General features: G+C 44.7%; 1 protein-coding gene across 4 annotated transcripts; it reads left to right on the forward strand.

Moving 5' to 3' along the window:
* The first annotated feature begins 2330 nt into the window (after positions 1-2330).
* On the forward strand, positions 2331-18630 carry LOC117676271 (uncharacterized). 4 transcript variants are annotated; one of them, XM_087881132.1, is made up of 4 exons: positions 2331-2517; positions 2670-2773; positions 15318-15408; positions 16688-18630. In XM_087881132.1, exons 3-4 carry the CDS (start codon positions 15365-15367, stop codon positions 17664-17666), a joined length of 1023 nt encoding a protein of 340 aa, XP_087737258.1. In that variant the 5' UTR covers positions 2331-2517; positions 2670-2773; positions 15318-15364; the 3' UTR covers positions 17667-18630. The 4 variants fall into 4 exon arrangements, with proteins under 4 accessions (XP_087737258.1, XP_034291542.2, XP_087737257.1 ...); XM_034435651.3 differs by lacking the exon at positions 2670-2773 and adding an exon at positions 4979-6283; XM_087881131.1 differs by lacking the exons at positions 2331-2517; positions 2670-2773 and adding exons at positions 2859-3016; positions 4979-6283.
* Positions 18631-19131: the final 501 nt, after the last annotated feature.

Consider the following 19131-nt stretch of genomic DNA (forward strand, 5'->3'; position numbering starts at 1 on the left):
AATGAACATCAGATGAACTGAACATGGGAAGAACAATGACCTAATCTGGGCAGGAGGAGAAACCAGCTGACTAGAGGAACCTCTACATGAAGACCTTCTGAATCCTAGCTGGTGAGAGGAATCTCAGGATTTTTGGCTGGAGATCTGAGCTTTGTGGTTGAAAGGGGAGCCTGGGAGAAATTTCACCAGCTTCCCAACGAATCGTGGTTTTATCAGTCGAATGTCTGTTTGGGTGTCCCAAAAGTGCTTTTTCAAAAGACAACTGGACTTCAGTTTTCCTTAAAGACATTTCGCTTCTCATCCAGGAAGCTTCTTCAGTTCTGACTGAAGAACTGAACTGTTCATCCAGAAGTTTCTTGGATGTCTATGGAGATTCTCAGTCATCCAGGTCCTGGTTGTCCCAAAGGTCCTTTTCCTAGAGGCAACTGGACTTCCTTGGTTTTTCTTTGAAGGCCGTTCCCCACCATCCAGTCAGAGCTGAAGAAGCTTCTTGGATGAGAAGCAAAACATCTTCAAGGAAAAACAAAGACCAGTTGCATTTTGCACCTTTGGGACAACTACAACCTGATTGACTGAGAAACTCCATAGACGTATATTTGGGTGCCCACCTTACTGTTAAGGAGATCTTTTTGACCTGTGGTTGGCTGGTGCCTTCAGCACCGACCTCAACTCTGTCATCTGAGAAGGAACCGTCCCAGTTCCCTGGAATGCATTTCCTTATATACATCAGAACCTGCGTAACCAGCTTTACAAGGGAGAGGACTCAGCCTGGATGGCTAATGATGGGTTATTGTCCTCTCCTTCTCCACCCTTTCTCACCTTGTCTTCATTTGTTCCTAATGTGTTCAAGGAACAGCCCTGCATTCCATCTCCCAGGGATCATTTTTCAAAAGCTCAGCTGCCAATTCCTTTCAAAGAAGGAACCACATACACCCAAACACACACACAAAAAAAGAAAAGAAAAATGAATTGACTTCAGTCGTGGGGAAGTGACACAAAGCTTGTTTGTCTCCTTCTCCAGAGCTGTGATATCCCCCCAGCATGCTAAACAATGGTGGTTTGTTGATTAGAGTAGCCTAGTTCTGCCATGAGAGCTGAAAGTGTTGGCACCTGGATGGGTAGAAGCAGACGGGATGGAAGTGGGTGGGTTTCCGATACTGGCACCCCAGACCCATATTTCAGTTCTCAAAGACAACCCCCTGTGCGTTGAAAAAGCAGAATTCCAGAATTAGGCCCGGGAAAAGACTAAGCTAAGATCAAAGAGCAGGTCATAACTCTCCTGTTGGAAGATCCAGACTTTAAAGATTGACAGGTCCCACCACAGTCAGAGAATTAGTGGAGACGTTTGGAGGAGTTTGCCATGTGCAACTTAACGGGCTGATACTTTGATGGGGACCTTCTGTTGAGGCTTGAAGTTGGAAAGAAAGAAGGAGGGAAGGAAGGAAGGAAGGAAGGAAGGAAGGAAGGAAGGAAGGAAGGAAGGAAGGAAGGAAAGACTAGAGGGAGGGAGGAAGAAAGGACTAGAGGGAGGGAGGGAGGAAGAAAGGACTAGAGGGAGGGAGGATAGGAAGGAAGGAATAAAGAGAGGGAGGGATGGAAGGAAGGAATAAGAGAGTCATGGAGGGAGGGAAGGAAGGAATAGAGAGAGGGAGGAAGAAAGGACTAGAGAAAGAGAGGGAAGGAAGGAATAGAGAGAGGGAGGGAGGACGGGAAGGAAGGAATAAAGACAGAGGGAGGGAAGGAAGGAATAGAGAGAGGGAGGGAAGGAAGGAATAAAGAGAGTCAGGAAGGAAGGAAAGAAGGAAGGAAGGAAGGAAGGAAGGAAGGAAGGAAGGAAGGAAGGAAGGAAGGAAGGAAGGAAGGAATCATGAAAATTGAAGGGACAGGGCCCAACTTTTCTTACCTCTCTCTTTTGAGTAAATCTAGCTAGTATAATAATTCAATTTATCCTTAATGTACCATTGTATCAGTCCATTCATCTATTCATCCATCCATGCATCTTTCTATCTATCCTTATTCATCCGTCCATCCATGTCTGTCCATCCATCTACCCATCTGCCTGTTTTTCCATCCATCCATCCATCCATCCATGCGTCAAAAGATTCACAAGGAATTTATCTTCCGTTTCCACCTTGAGGCGAGCCTCTTATTTTTAGACTCTTCAGCTCCACCTTATTTCAAGACACTTTGGAAGCTGCCGAGAATTTGAAAAATGTCTTCGGTTGTTTTTAACAAGAGTCTGACATTATTATTATTATTTTTGGAAAGGGCAGAAGAGGGAAATGTTCAAAGGGGCACAGCGAAGTGGTTTCAACCCCTGGAATGTCCCAAATGAGCAATTTGAGTGAGCTGGCCAAGTTGCAAAGATTGCTAAGAAAGGAGAGGACTCTTGGCATGTGGGAACAGCCCCCCCCCCACAATCCTGTATTTTAAAAAGGGGGGGGCATTCACTCCCTCCTCCAGAAGCGTTTGAGCAACTTTGCGGAGAACACGACCCACATCGCGGCGACATTATCCGTAAGTAACTCGGACTAATTTTACGATGGGTCGGGTGAATTCCATCTGAGGAGCCCTGATTTTTTAAGTTAAAAAAATTAATTTAAAATTTAAAAAGTTTTTTTTTTCATATTACAAAATTCCTTTCTTTCTTTTTTTTTTTGGGTTTCCAGGATGACAACACCTGATGGGTTTGGACTGGGTTTAAAAACCCAAACAGGGACCAACCTCCTAGAGGAACAGGATGGGAGACCACGAAGAGATCTCTCAGATATGGGTTAGAGTTAAAAATCAGGAAAACAAATAAATAAATAAACCCTAGGCTTAGCTTAGCTAAGGTAAAGATAAAAGTTCCCCTCGCACATCCGCGCTAGTCGTTCCTGACTCTAGGGGGCAGTGCTCATCTCCGTTTCAAAGCCGAGGAGCCAGTGCTGTCCGAAGACGTCTCCGTGGTCATGTGGCCGGCATGACTCAATGCCAAAGGCGCACGGAAAACGCTGTTATTACCTTCCCACCAAAGGTGGTCCCTATTTTTGTACTTGCATTTTTTACCTGCTTTCGAACTGCTAGGTTGGCAGAAGCTGGGACAAGTCACGGGAGCTCACCCCGTGGCGCGGCACTCGGGATTCGAACCGCTGAACTGCTGACCCTTTCAATTGACAAGCTCAGCGTCATAACCACTGAGCCACCGCATCCCTTCATGCTTAACTATCTACCCCCAAGTTTAGTTAATGCCCGTTGAGTAACTTAGCTCTCTCTTCTCTCAATTATTTGATTCTTCTCCCCTCTTTTTCCCTTCCCTTCCCTCCCAACTCTACGGAGGTTTCCCCCCAGTCTCTGTAGCAGGAAAAGCATCCAGTCACAGAGGGTGGAAAAGGAAATTTTTTCCAGGAGAATTAAAGTCCCTTCACGTGACCCATAAGGAGGAAGCCAAAAAACCCCAATGATTCATTTCCTTGCTTCCGCTCACCCTCCCGGCAGCCTTGTTTAGAGGGAAAGAGAGAGAGAAATAAACCAACAAGTAACACGGGCTGTTTACAAAGCCTAGGATGTCACGTGTAGCCAAGTTTCAGCACCTGAGAGGTGACATCACCAGCCTGATTCAGCCAGGAAAAGGTGGATGGAAAAGCAGGCGGGGGAGACGGAGAAAGAGGGAAGAAAATCTAAGAGGAAGAGGAAGGATGTGTGTTATCTGTTTCTTACACAAACACACACGCACACTTATTCACACGTAGGCACAGGCAAATATATACATGTTTGGGAATTTTGTAAAAAGTCTGCTGATATGTGTGTACCAATGAGTTTTTCCTTCCTTCCTTCCTTCCTTCCTTCCTTCCTTCCTTCCTTCCTTCCTTCCTTCCTTCCTTCCTTCTTTCTCTCCCTCCCTCTCTCCCTCCTTTCTTTCTTTCTCTCCTGCCCCCTACAAATTTTCAATGTGATTAAAAGTGAATTTTCTTTCTTTCTTTTTTTCTTTCTTTCCTTCCTTCTTCCTTTTCCTCTCTTCCTCCCTCCCTCCTTTCCTTCTTTCTCTCCTGCCCCCTACAAATTTTCAATGTGATTAAAAGTGAATTTTCTTTCTTTCTTTCCTTCCTTCCTTCCTTCTCTCCCCCCCTCCTTTCTTTCTCTCCTGCCCCCTACAAATTTTCAATGTGATTAAAAGTGAATTTTCCTTCCTTCCTTCCTTCCTTCCTTCCTTCCTGCCTGCCTGCCTGCCTGCCTGCCTGCCTTCCTTCCTTCCTTCCTTCCTTCCTTCCTTCCTTCCTTCCTTCTTTCTTTCTTTCTTTCTTTCTTTCTTTCTTTCTTTCTTTCTTTCTTTCTTTCTTTCTTTCCCTCCCTCCCTCCCTCCCTCCTTCCTTCCCTCCCTCCTTTCCTTCCTTTTCTCCTTCCTCCTACAAATTTTCAATGTGATTAAAAGTGAATTTTCCTCCCTCCCTCCCTCTCTCCTTCCCTCCCTTCCTTCCTTCCCCCTACAAATTTTCAAAGTGATTAAAATGTAATTTCCTTCCTCCCTCCCTCTCTCCTTCCCTCCCTTCCTTCCTTCCCCCTACAAATTTTCAATGTGATTAAAAGTGAATTTTCCTCCCTCCCTCCCTCTCTCCTTCCCTCCCTTCCTTCCTTCCCCCTACAAATTTTCAAAGTGATTAAAATGTAATTTCCTTCCTCCCTCCCTCTCTCCTTCCCTCCCTTCCTTCCTTCCCCCTACAAATTTTCAATGTGATTAAAAGTGAATTTTCCTCCCTCCCTCCCTCTCTCCTTCCCTCCCTTCCTTCCTTCCCCCTACAAATTTTCAAAGTGATTAAAATGTAATTTCCTTCCTCCCTCCGATCCATCTAGCCATTCATCCATCCTTACTTCCCTCTATCCTCCTTCCTTTTCTGCTCCCTCCAAATTCGCGCTGCAATTAAATCTGTTTTTTTTCCTCTCTCTTTGCTTTCCTGTTGAAATGATTTTTTAAACTTAGTATATATTCCTCTATCTTCAGACGATTCTTCCTGAACGAACTGAGAACTCGAAAAATGTCAACAGAACAGCAGCAACAAAAACTAACTTCTGTCCTTCCCTCTGGACCGAGCAAATTGACCGCAGAATTGGTTCCAGAGGTAGCATCTCAGAAAGGACGTGATCAAGAATCTCTGCCCTCCGCTGAACAGGGGAACGTGGTCCAAGAAGATCTAAAAGAGAGCCACCAAAGGAAAGAGTAGCCCTCTGAGTGTTCAGCCATTGAGAGACCAGTTTCAGAAGGCACATCTGGAACCAAGCATGGTTCCTTGACCACAAAAGAGAAGGAACATCTATTCTCAATGGACCAATATTGCAGAGAACCTCCAACTTTACCTCAAGTCCTGAACAAGGAGACCTTCAAGTCAGGCCAGCCTCCATTTCCAGTTAGAGAAGCTGAAGGACACCCAACCACCCAACCGTCTGCTTGTGGAGAACAGAAGCAACAGCAGAAGAAGCGAGCCAACCAGTGGCTCCCCAAGTAATCCCTGATAGACGAGATCAATCAGATCTGCTATACCCTATCTCCATCTCAAAGCCATTGTCCTTCTTTTGGGTGGTTTCCCACCTTGTTTCGTTGACCAACCTTCTTTCTATTTTGTTCTATTTTGACAACCAACGTTTCTTTTCCTTGACCAATATCAAGGTCTCCAGGATGAGTCTCTCCCCAGAGTTGCTCTGAAACCGTCACAACTGGTTTGATGTTGTTGAGAAGCGCAGCACAACTCTTGGGTTGGTTAAAAGATTGAGCGTAGTTGGGATTCCTTCTCTATGACAATGGTCAGTCTAGATGGTCCTTGATTGCCCTCTGCTGACGTGACAAGGAACTTCTGAAGCTCACGGTTTAAACACAGTTCAACTGCTCCATGCTAACCAATGATGGCTTCCCAATTATGTTGGATTATCATCACTGGAAGCTTTCAAGAAGAGACTGGGCTGCCATCTGTCAGAAATGGTGTAGGATTTCCTGCTTGGATGAGGGGGTTAGAATCTGTCCTAGGATTCTCCAAGTTTTCTTGCACCCTAATCCAGAAGACCATAGCTTAATTTTGGGGATTCGTTTTTTGGACACGAGAGAATTTTTGGTTCAGTACTGATGGCCTTGATTAAAAACATAGATTAGGATTCTCACATGCGCTTCACAATTTTATGCACAGGAAATAATTTTGGAAACAACTCCATAAACATTTTAAAACCCAATTTAAAATCGTTTATCCCGTCAGACCGGCTTGCTGGAATAATAGGGTCTTCAGAGAACGACGGAAGGCGCGGAGGTCGGGGATCCTTCGTACGTCCGGGGGCAATTCATTCTATAGAGCAGGAGCCCCCACAGAGAAGGCTCTCCCCCTGGGGGTCGCCAGTCGACATTGTTTGGCCGATGGCACCCTGAGGAGGCCCTCTCTGTGGGAGCGTGTCGGTCGGTGGGAGGAAAACGGTGGCAGAATGTAGTCCTGTAAGTGCAGAGTGTGCACAGAGACTCGAGGAGGGCAAAAAATGGGCCTACCAGAAGTTTGGGAAATGGGACCCTTTCTGGCCTCCAGAGGGCCTCCGGAGCCTGGGGAGGCCATTTTTGCCCTCCAGGAGGCTCGAGGAAAGCCTCTGGAGCCTGGGGAGGGCAAAAACGCCCCCCCAGTGCAGGAGGCCGACTAGGCCACACCCTCCATGGCCACGCCACTCAGCAACTGGGCAGAGAACCCCTTGCTCAGTATGCCAACTTCTTTTCTGGGCGTCTACCGTGCAAGGATCACAAAATGATCCCGGAACACCAGATCTTTTTTTTTTTTTTTTTTTGCTGTGTCAGCACATGCCAATCTGGCTGTCCGTGACAGACAGCTGTGATGCAATCTTCTCATCCAATTAAGCTGGCGCGATTAGAGAATTTATTCAGCCATGGAATCCTAAACAGCGCAAAGTAATTTACACTCCGAGTCTGCATGTCTCTTGTAAATTCATCTCAGATGGTTCTGTGGCTCTTTTCGAAACTTAAGGTGACCTGTTGTGTTGCTTCATTTTCAACAACTCGCTTGGCTCGGTTTCATCATCGCCAACGTTTCTGTTATTCTTTTATTACTGCTACTATGTCAGGCTCCCTCGTTTCATGTTTTTTTTAAAAAAAATTGTGAAATTGTGAGAACATCTTGGTTGCGTGCGATACTCTGCGTTCTCCTCTTTTCTTTTAGCAGGGTTCCTATGTTTGCGTTGCGAGTCAGAACACACGGTAGACACCAACATGGAGCCGCTGGGATGGGTTTCCTGCTTCATTTGACTGTACAAAACTCCGTTGGGTTTCTAATGAGCACGACTAATGAATTGTACAAGACTGATTTGCATCTTCTTAAAGCGTCACATGCATCGTTTCAGCTGAGTTTAAATGTAGTCCTTTTTTTTTTCTTTTGCTGATCGCTCATAATGGTATGTGAGAACGGCTTTGGGAGACGGACGGGAGGGAAAGATGCTGACCAGGAATAGCCAGATAAGAGACAGCATAGCCCTCAGCTGCATAATGGGTGGAGAGGGAAAAAAAAGCTCGGAAGGGACCCTCCCTAACTTCTCAGGTTATAAAAAGAGAAAGTTGGGAGATTTGTGCTTTCAGACACCTTGTGCAAGGTTCTGTTAAGGTAGCCTTAACGATAAAGCAGAATTAGCTTCTCCGGTTGAGTTTCCTGCCTGTTCTGTCTGAGAAGGCTGACCTCATTCTTGCAATCTTGCAACGCATAATCTCTTTCCCTTGTTTCTCAAGGCCATTTTCCCATCTACTTTTAATCTCTTGAGAGTAGCCAAATTATTATTATTATTATTATTATTATTATTATTATTATTATTATTATTATTATTATTATTATTATTAATGGCTGGTCGCGCAGTCAGCCAGATGTTCAGGCTGGATTTGGCCTTTTTTGTCCTCCTCTGGAGTCATTCCCAAGGACCTGGGGTTAGGCAGATGTGGTTGTTTCATAGTGTTAAAGGTCTCTCTTTGTAGGATGTAAGCTGCTTTGTAAAGCTGCCTTTTCCAATTGACCGAGGAGGATTTTGTCAATGCTATCCAGGTCAATGTATTATTGTTATGGTTGGTTCCACAATCAACCAGATGTTCAGATTGGATTTGGGCTTTTTGTCCTCCTCTGGAGTCATTCCCAAGGACCTGCAGTTAGGCAGATGTGGTTGTTTCATCGTGTTAAAGGTTCTGGTCATAGGATGTAAGCTGCTTTGTAAAGCTGCCTTTTCCAATTGACCGAGGAGGATTTTGTCAATGCTATCCAGGTCAATGTATTATTGTTATGGTTGGTTCCACAATCAACCAGATGTTCAGATTGGATTTGGGCTTTTTGTCCTCCTCTGGAGTCATTCCCAAGGACCTGCAGTTAGGCAGATGTGGTTGTTTCATCGTGTTAAAGGTTCTGGTCATAGGATGTAAGCTGCTTTGTAAAGCTGCCTTTTCCAATTGACCGAGGAGGATTTTGTCAATGCTATCCAGGTCAATGTATTATTGTTATGGTTGGTTCCACAATCAACCAGATGTTCAGATTGGATTTGGGCTTTTTGTCCTCCTCTGGAGTCATTCCCAAGGACCTGCAGTTAGGCAGATGTGGTTGTTTCATCGTGTTAAAGGTTCTGGTCATAGGATGTAAGCTGCTTTGTAAAGCTGCCTTTTCCAATTGACCGAAGAGGATTTTGTCAATGCTATCCATGCACATTCTAATATTTTCTTAATTAGCTCTCCCTTTGTAGGAATTTTTCCTGCTTTCCAATTTTGTGCAAATACCATTCTTGCTACCGTTGTTACACGTACAATCAAATATATATATTTTCTTTACTAAATTTCTTTGGTAAGATACCCAACAGGAACAGCTCTGGTTTATTGTTGCTGTATCATTTTTCTCTAGCCCTATTTGAATTTTTGCCCTATAATTTCTTGCTTCTGGACATGTCCACCACAAGCTGGCTCTCCTGTATTGCCAGGTGGAGGAATGAGAAACAAGTCAACAGCTCAGACTTAATTGCCAATTCAGCAGTCCCCGAATGTTTATCCTCTTTTCCACCCAGCCAGCGAAATTGACGAGACTTTCTTCAAAGCAAAGGGCTTGGCCCAGGCTAGCTTCTAAATTACCCCCTCGAAGCTTTAATTCGGGGTTAGATGATCCCAATTATGCTCACCGCAATCTTGTGACTTTTCTTCCAATCCTCTTTTATTAAAAAGGGAGGCGGAGGAGGACGAGGAGAAGGAAGTGACATTGAGGGTTAGCAAACCACCCTTTCATTCTCCCGAAATTGACACTTATTTGGGCGTAAGCTTCTGAATCCTAGGCTTGGAATGAAATAATTTCTACTGAGAAAATGCTGGAGGGTTTTTCTTTTGCTACCCCAAACCCCAGCAAGCTACAAGGATCCCTCTGAGGTTGGGTAGGAAAACAACAACACAACATCTGTGATGGGCCCTCTTTGCAAAGACACTATGTGTGTGCAAGGGGGGACGTGGTGCCTCAGTGGCTAAGATGTGGAGCTTGTCGATCGAAAGGTCAGCAGTTCGGCGGTTCGAATCCCAAGTGCCGCGTAATGGGGGTGAGCTCCCGTGACTTGTCCCAGCTTCTGCCAACCTAGCCGTTCGAAAGCAGGTAAAAAATACAAGTAGAAAAATAGGGACAACCTTTGGTGGGAAGGGAACAACGTTCTGTGCGCCTTTGGCATTGAGTCATGCCAGCCACATGACCACGGAGACGTCTCAACAGTGCTGGCTTTTTGGCTTTGAAACGGAGATGAGCACCGCCCCCTAGAGTCGGGAACGACTAGCACATATTTACATCTTTACCTTTACCTTATGTGTGTGTAGGGCCGTCTTAACAGCATTATGGACCCTGGTCAAAGCAGTGTACTGGGGCCCTTACCACAACTACTCACAGGAATAAAAATGTAAATGTTCGATAAAATTAAACATATAAATTTGCGTGTTAGTCTTAATAAAAAAAAATGCAGTGAAATGTAATAAATACGTTGCTGTATTTATGTGATACAAGGTGCGTTGAAGGGTTAGTATGGGGCCCCCTATGCTCGTGGGGCCCAAGGGCAAGTGCCCATCAGGCCTGTGCATTAAGACAGCCCTGCTGCATGCATGCAAAGGATGAACAAGGAGTTGTGTATTGGTTTCTGCTGGCGTATCGTGAAATATTGATCTTGTTGGCATGCCGATTGTTTGCATGGCTCAGTTTTTGGCATGCCGTGGCCCACGGACAGGGGCTTGGGAACCCCTGCATGAAGCCAACATAAAGCTGCCTTCTCAGTTTTGTAAAAAGAGCCCAGCCTTTGTCCGGCGTTGTTTCCTTTGTGTCTTCGTATCGTTCTTCTGTTTTATAACAAAGGAGGGAGGCGAGCGAAAGAAGGAGGTGTATTGTAGCCATCGCAGCTAATTAGCAGTTGGGGTTGCAGAGACAAGCGAAATTCCATTCCGGATGGAAAGATTTCCCGAGGCTTCCCCAAAAATTTAATTAAAAAGTAACGATAGGATCACAAACACCATGTTTGTGTACCTGAGACTACGTGCACGCGGTAGTTACAACAGGTGTGGGCCTCCCTCTTTTCTTTCCTGAACTGAAAATCATTTTCTGGGCTGAGAAATTTGGAAACCAAATATTACGTCTTCTGCTTCCTGTTTCTGCTCGGTTCGCCTTTGGGGCTCATCCAGTGTTCGACTTTTGGCCTAATTTTCACGGGCATCCTTCCCAAATGAGAAGAGAAAAAAAATGCATTTGCAAATAAATTTTCTTGTCTTGCTGTCTTCTTTCGTCACTGAGATTTTCTCCGTAGCCTCGGGGCATGGTGAGAATGGTACCGTGTTTTCCCCAAAAATAAGGCAGGGTCTTATTTTCTGTTGACCACCCAAATAAGGGCTTGGCCTTATTATTGGGGGGGGTCTTATTATTTTGGGGGTGCAGGAGGCAGTGAGCGTCGGACTGGATGTCCCGTCGCTGCTGTCGCCTCTCCTCCCTGTTCTTCATGCCGGCCGAGCGGCCCAACACGTCCCACCCCACCCCAATGGCAACAGCTGCTTCCCTTCCCTGCCATCTCTTTATCGAGAGGGGTGGCAGGTGGGGCGGGGGAGAAGCGAGATGTGGCTCCCCTTGCTGTCTCTTCTTCATGAAGGGCTCCTGCCCCTCGCTTAGCCACCCGCCCCCTTTAGGGATGCAATTGGGGGGGGGGCAAGTGGGGCAGGTGAGAAGCAGGATGCACGTCTTACCTTTCCAGCTCTGTCGCTTTCCTCACCGTTGTGTCTAGGGAAACACGCTGTAAAAGAAAACCTTCTCGCGAGTTCAACCAAACTTCTCGAACTTGCGATAAGGTTTTCTTTTACCGTGTGTTTCCCTGGACACAACGGTGAGGAAAGCGACGGAGCTGGAAAGGTAAGACCTGAGTCCCACTTCTCGCTCGCCTGCCCCACCTGCCACCCCCAAATTGCATCCCTAAATGGGGCGGGTGGCTAAGCAAGGGGCAGGAGCCCTGCCATGCCCGGTGAGGGGGGGGGAAGAAGAGATGGCAAGGGGAGCCACACATCACTCTAGGCCTCTTGCTTCTTCCCTGCCCCGTCTGCCACCCCTCTCGATAAAGAGACGGCAGGGAAGGGAAGCCGCCAAGCTGCTGTTGCTATTGGGGTGGGGTGGGACATGTTGGGCCACTCAGCCGGCGCAAAGAACAGGGAGGGGAGGGCATGTCCCCCCCTTCCTCCCCTCCAGCTTCACCTCCTCAACTCATTTTGGTTGCACGGCAAGCAACCAGAGGAAATGGCGGGACCAGCTGTGCATGCGTGTAAGTAGTTGGTGGAGGGGGGCTTATTTTATGGGGGTGGCTTATATTATCGCATGCACTGAAAAGCCCGATTGGCATTTTCTTATTATCCGGACATGTCTTATTTTCAGGGAAACACGGTACTCTGTTCATGCTCAGAGGCCAGGCCATCTCAGATTGTTTGTCCTGGGGACCCAAAGTTGCTTCTTCCAACTCAAATCTTTGTGCAGGGCGATCCTTAGCCCAGTTTGCAGGCGGGACAGGAGCTTCGCGTTTGGGATAAACTAGGAAAATGAAATCATAATCGTCAACAATCACAGACAAGGTTAAATCCAGCAAAAAGAGGCGGTGTTGCCTTTTCCTGCAGCCTTGCAAATGCATTAATTACCGAGCGGAAATTCTTTGGGTAAAAAAAAAAAAAGAGATCCTTTTTCCAGCACGCCTTTGCCTTAACGTCGGTTGTAGCCAAAACAGTGTTTAATGCATTCCTGCTTTTTCCAAACCGGTTTGGAGGGGGAAAAAAAAATAAAAACAAGCAAATACCCCAAGAATACTGAGCAAGTCAGCTGACAAATCCACATATTTATTTGGGAGTTGAAAAAAGGGTGTGTGGCTGCCATAATTTTTGTTTTGCTTTTTTTTCTCTTTCTTTCAGAGAAAGGAGAAACTTCCGGTGGTTTTAAGTGTCCAACGAATCCAATTTTTTCCCCCTCCACATGCCCCCCCCTCAACTGCTAATTTTTGTCACTGCTAGAAATGGCAGGATTGACATAATTTGGGAAAGAGAGAAGGAAGGAAATTCAAAAGTCAAATATTTGCAGTTTGGCCAGAATAAAGTCAGAAATAAAAGATACGTTTTCTTGAGCATCTAAGGCGTTTTTAAGACTGTCTTTCCGTTTGGGCTTTGAATTTTAAAAAGGGAAGGGAAGGAAGGGAAGAAGGGAGGGACGGAGGGAGGAAGTTGAAAGGAAGGGAAGGGAGGGAAGAGAAGAGAATGGAAGGAAGGAGGAGAGGATGAAGGAAGGAAGGAAAGTGAGAGGAAGGGAAGGAGAGGGAACAAAGGAAGGTAGATGAAGTGAAGATGAACTGAAAGGAAGGAGGAAAGGAGAAAAGGAAGGGAAGGAAAGAAGGAAAGAAGGAAGGAAAGTGAGAAGAAGGGGAGGGAATGAAGGAAAGTAGATGAAGGGAAGATGAAGTGAAAGGAAGGAGTGAGGAAAGGAGAAAAGAAGGAAGGAAGGAAGGAAGGAAAGTGAGAGGAAGGGAAGGAGAGGGAACGAAGGAAGGTAGATGAAGGGAAGATGAACTGAAAGGAAGGAATGAGGAAAGGAGAAAAGAAGGAAGGAAGGAAAGTGAGAGGAAGGGAAGGAGAGGGAATGAAGGAAGGTAGATGAAGGGAAGAGGAACTGAAAGGAAGGAATGAGGAAAGGAAGAGAAGGAAGGAAGAAGGAAAGGTGAAGGGAAGGCAATTTCCTATTTGTTGTTTTAGGGTATGTTGTGAAGAAGAAACAGGAATTTAGGGACACCATCATTTGGTGACACAACTTTCCACTTAAAACAAATCACCCCTGAGTTTTCTCATTAAAAGTTAGTGCATCTCAAATCACCACCACCGTGTGTCCCATTTCCATTTCCTCTACCGCCTGCGAGCCATCTTACCAAATTACCCCAGCCAAAGAAGACCTGAATCTTCAGGGCATTTCTCTTCCACCCCCATCCCCCACCCCAGTTAGATTATCCTTTGGGATTAGTGGGGGGGGGGAGGGGGGAAATTTGGCCCCTGAAGAGCCAACATCCGGCTCCTACTTCATTGAGACAAATTCCTCCTTGCAGTTTTGGCAGAGCACCGTGCAAAAAAAAAAAAATGAACGAGGATTTAACCCAACGCAGCCAATCGACATGCCCAAAAGGTGGCAGGGCGGAGTAGTTTGCTCCGAAGATCAGAGCAAATTTCGGGGTGTCAGGATTGGCAAGTTGGTGGGGAGGTCCCTCCCAGCAGGGATGCTTCACATCCCTGGAGGGAAAATGTTTAAACTACTTAAAAATGCTCGTTGAGCTCTTCAACAAAGAGATCTTCTCTATCCATCCGGCATCGGTGAACCGGGTAAGTCAATTGTTCCCCACAGGATCTGTGCGGCCAACCTCGGCTGGGAGCAGAAAGCTTGAGAAGCTAGTTTTCTACACCCGGGGAAATCCTAGAAGCTTTTTATTATTATTTTTAATTTTGCAGGGGGCAGAAGGGAGCGGGTGACCGGGAAAAAAAATCTTGGGCGGTGGGTTGGATTAGATGACCTACGAGGTTCCTTCCACCTCTTCTGTTATTCTGTTATTCAAACAAACGAAAACAGAGGATGCAAATGTTTGGAATGAATTCGTACCGCGTTTCCCCGAAAATAAGACCCTGTCTTATATTTTTTTGAACCCTGAAATAAGCGCTTGGCCTTATTGCCATGCGCTCAAAACCCCGATTGGGCTTATTATCAGGGGATGTCTTATTTGGGGGGAAACAGGATAGGGTTGATTTGTTTGAGGAGGCGGTCGATGGTGGAGGCACGTTTCATTTTTTTTTTTAAAAAAATTAAAAATAAATTGGGATAATGATGGAGCTGAAAAATTGGAACTGAGCCAAAACTTATTTATTTTATTTTTTAAAAAAATTTTCCTCTGGGCGTCTGGGCTTGCAAAATTGTATTTTTGCCTTCATCCAAGAAACAATCAGATGAAAAGAGAGAGAGAGAGAGAGGCGCTGCCAAAAAGTCATATACAATTAGTAACATTTTGAAGAGACATTGTGTGCAGTCTCTTCCTCTGCCTTATGGAGATAGGCCTCACTTAACGACTGCCATGGGGACCAAAAAAGCAGTTGCTAAGTGAAACTGCAACTGCGCTAATATTCTAGTTTTCCTTATCCTTGGCTTTACAGATCTGGGAAGGTTCTCAACGCGAGGATTGCCCCCAAAGTTACTTTTTTATAACTGCCAGCAGTCACTAAACAAGGGAGTCACTAAATGAGGACTAGCTGTAATTTTGGCAGCTCTGAGATTCTCAAGAATACTCTTTCTATGATCCGGTGAGAATAAGTCAGGACAGCATGGCAACGGTTACCTGTGGCCAACCAAGGCCAGAAACAATGAGATGTGTAGTCCATCAATGTTGATTGATTGATGGATGGATGGATGGATTAGCAAGACTTTGAAGCCACATCTGTTGCCAGATGCAAACATCTGGAAATCCAGAAGTCCCAATAAATTTTTTTTTAAAAGCAAAGAATCCAGATTCCTATCCCAGATTTGATCTCACAAGAGGGATCCATGGCTTCGATTCAAATTTTCTCCATCTTTCCTTTTTTGTCTTTGTTCTTGTTAACCTGTGGAACCCGTCTCGGGGAATATATGATCAAAAGGCTGGTTTTGGCACAGCCATATATTTAAGCTGGGTGCGCACAGCCACAAGAAATGAGGTTGAGCAGGAGTTGGGGAGTTTTTGAGTCAGTAAGTACCCTGGGGGAAAGCTGACCATAATACAATGGTGTTTTTTTTCCTACATTAAAGGTGACTTCCTTTGAAAGGGTACGGATTTTGCTCCTGCTCTGGAACACATGGATCATGGAATTCGGGGTAACCCCTTGCAGTTTTCTCGCCGGTAAGTTGGGGGGACAGGGAAAAAAAGGGGAAGAGAGCTATATTGGAAAGGGAGACCTCTGAATTTTCTTCCAACTTGGCCTGTTGATCGTTAACAATAATTAATTCTTTCATTCATTCATTCACTCATTCATTTCAATTCATTCATTCATTCATTCATTCATTCATCTTTGCTCTTCCTCCACATTTTTAGGGATGGATTTTTAAGATTTGTAACCTGCTTTTCAGGTGACACAACGGACTGGACAAAGGGAAGACATAGGAAAGAATTAATATCCTAATCACAAGTATTATTTAAAAATATGGCTGGAATACTACAAAAGCTACAAACCATTTTTTTAAAACAACAACAACAGGATACTTAAGTAGAGTTTAAGTATTAAGTAGGGTGAGGCATTATCTAACCTTAATCCTAACCCTTTGTCCAGTCCGTTATGTCACCTGCAAAGCATGTTGCAAATCTTTAAAATCCATCCTTAAAAATGTGCAGAACAAAGATGAATGAATGCATGGATGAATGAATGAATGAATGAATGAATGAATGAATGAATGAATGAATGAATCAATCAATGAATGAATCAATGAATGAATGAATGAATGGTTATTGCTGATATATTGAATGACTCAATGAAACCAAGGGGCTGAATGTGAATGAATGAATCAAAGCAAGAAAGAATGGATGAATGAAAGAATGGATGAATGGTTATTGCTGATGTATTGAATGGATCAATGAAACCAGGAGGTTGAAAGTGAATGAATGAATGCATGGATGAATGAAAGAAAGAAAGAAAGAAAGAGAGAGAGAGAAAGAAAGAAAGAAAGAAAGAAAGAAAGAAAGGTTATTGCTAATGTATTGAATGACTCAATGAAATCAAAGGGCTGAAAGTGAATGAATGAATGAATGAAAGAAAGAATTAATGAATGAAAGAATAAATGAATGGATGAATGGTTATTGCTGATGTATTGAATGGATCAATGAAACCAAGGGGCTGAAAATGAATGAATGAAAGAAATAATGAATGAAAGAAAGAATAAATGAATGGATGAATAGTTATTGCTGATGTATTGAATGGATCAATGAAACCAAGGGGCTGAAAGTGAATGAATGAATGAAAGGATGAACGGGTGGATGGATAGATGGATGAATGAATGAAAGAAGGAATGAAAGAATGAAAGAAGGAAAGAAAGAATGAATAGTTATTGCTGATGCATTGAATGAATCAATGAAGCCAGGGGGGCTGAAAGTCTAGGCATAAGCAGTTCCTCTTTTCTTCCTATAGGTATCGCTATGCCCGAGAAAAGATGCCCTATTATGCCTATCATTGTAAGCCGATAGGTCCCCCGTTGCCAATGTTCGTTAAAAAAAGACTTCCGAGATATGGATCCCAATATATCCCACTCTACGGGACAAAGTTGATTTCCTCCAGAAACATCCCACTCTACAGACGTGGGATATGGGTGACGCCGTACTTGCCGGCTCGCGTAGCTGGGTATCAACCCCGGACCATCCCTGCGGAGTTCGACGTGTGCCCAAGCAAGTTCTCCAAACCGAGAACAACCAGAAATCCGGTGAGGCCATATGTAGAGGACTTTCAACACCAAATTCAGAGTACAGCCGGATACGACGGCACGACAAAAGGCCCACACGGCCCCATCCACAAAGGTTCGTTGCCTTGTATGATTCCTGAGCGTGTCCCTCGGATGACCAAAGGTCCAGTGCTCTATTCCTCCAGAGATCTTCACCCGGGCTTAACCCAGGTCCCACGGGTCTCCAGACGACCGACCTTCTACGCATCTGAGGATCCTTTGCTTTGCTCGAGTAAGGAAGAACTATCTCAGAGGACCAAAAGACCCACACAGTATCCCTCAAAGCTCACTCAAGGAAACCGAGTCAGAGATTCAGCTCCCCCCATGATCAATGACCCGCCGCAACCTGAGGCCAAGCTCTCCTCCCAACCAAAGGCCGTCAAAGGTTCACGGGTCATCGCCACGAAGGTTCCACGGGCCAACTTCCTGACGCTTTCGCATTCGTTCATCAAGAGAGGGGCCCGTTCTTTCCTCACGAAAACCTCCCAAGCTCATTTCTTCAAGGGCTCGCGGGCTTCCCTGGTCAAACCTTCTCGGACCTCCTTGGTCAAGGGATCTCAGCCCAGCCTTGCCCACACGGCCATCTTCCCAGCCCCCAAAAACCTGTCCAAAACGGTGAAAATTTCAAACACCGGGAAGAAATATTGCTCGGCGATTAACTGGCCGTTTTGAACGCCAGAGGTGTAGCTCAACCCGTATTTTTTATAAAAAAAAGAGCAGAGAGGATTTTCTCTCTGCAAAGAAACATTTGACATTCCCCAAAAATCTCAATATACAAAACTGGAAGGCAGTCCTCTTTTGATATGTGCACTTCCCAGAATTTTGTGACACCGTTTGTTCATTGCACAGAGTGTTATATTGGGTGTGCAAACCTCCGGTGTACGTGAGCGGGGAAAAAACAAGAGAATCTCTCCAAACCAACGTCGGTGACAGAAAACTGCCAATTAAATGAACTCGCCTTTCCATGCTGTTTGCATGCAAATCCCCGCTGAGGTTTATTTTGCGAGTCAAATTCCATTCCTACGTATTTTCAATTTATACATTTATTCAGCAGAGGCCGTTAGGGTTTACCTGCGATTCCTGTGCGAGTGTGTAGAAAAATGTAAGATTGAGGGAATTGAAAGTAGCCCAATTCCAACAGAGTTGGAATAGTTTCAAAGCTTTTCGTTGAATACAGGAGCAATTGTCTAAAACTTATGAAGGAAAAGAAAAATCGGAAAAGGAGAGAAGATATCTAATTCGTTCTTGTTTCTTCTTCCCTTCCCTTCCCTTCCCTTCCTTTCCTTTCCTTCCCCCTTTCTTTCTTTTTCTTTCTTTCTTTCTTTCTTTCTTTCTTTCTTTCTTTCTTTCTTTCTTTCTTTCTTTCTTTCTTTCTTTCTTTCCTTCTTCTTCTTCTTCTTCTTCTTCTTCTTCTTCTTCTTCTTCTTCTTCTTCTTCTTCTTCTTCTTCTTCTTCTTCTTCTTCTTCTTCTTCTTCTTCTTCTTCTTCTTCTTCTTCTTCTTCTCCTCCTCCTCCTCCTCCTCCTCCTCCTCCTTCTCTTTAAACATATCTTTATTTCCCCATCTAAGTCCATACCTCTAAATAGGGCAATGATTTATGATTTTTTTTTTACAAATAAAAACATTTGAGAAAAACATTTGAAGCTATAAATCTTGTGTTGTTTGTCCTGTTCAGCATAAACATATAATTTATACACCCTATTTTCCCCCTATTTCAACAACCACAACAACTAGTAATTCTGGACAGATATCTATAATCTATTCATGATATTTCCTTAACAAAGGGGGAAAAAAAACCCAGGTAGAAATTCCAAATTTGAATTAAACTTGTGGTTACTACTATTGAAAATGGACTTTTATTTTGTCCTGTTGATCTATGAACCATCTGATCTAAGGAGTTTGTTAACTGGATCAGGAGAATAGATACTGTTGTGGCCCACAGCAGACTCGGGCAATGAGGAGGTTGGAGAGGAACTTGGGCCAGTTCTGGAATCTGGGGAAGGTACTGATGGATGCTCTGCATCGGACACAGAGATGGAGGTGGGGCCATCCGACATTTTCCAGCCACTGGAGAGGCAGCTGCCTTAGGAGGCTGAGATGAGCGAGGAGGAGGAAGAACAGCTGGGGCCGGTTCCAGA

This window comes from Pantherophis guttatus, chromosome 18, assembly GCF_059756535.1.
Source record: "Pantherophis guttatus breed Tessera chromosome 18, ASM5975653v1, whole genome shotgun sequence".
NCBI lineage: Eukaryota > Metazoa > Chordata > Lepidosauria > Squamata > Colubridae > Pantherophis > Pantherophis guttatus.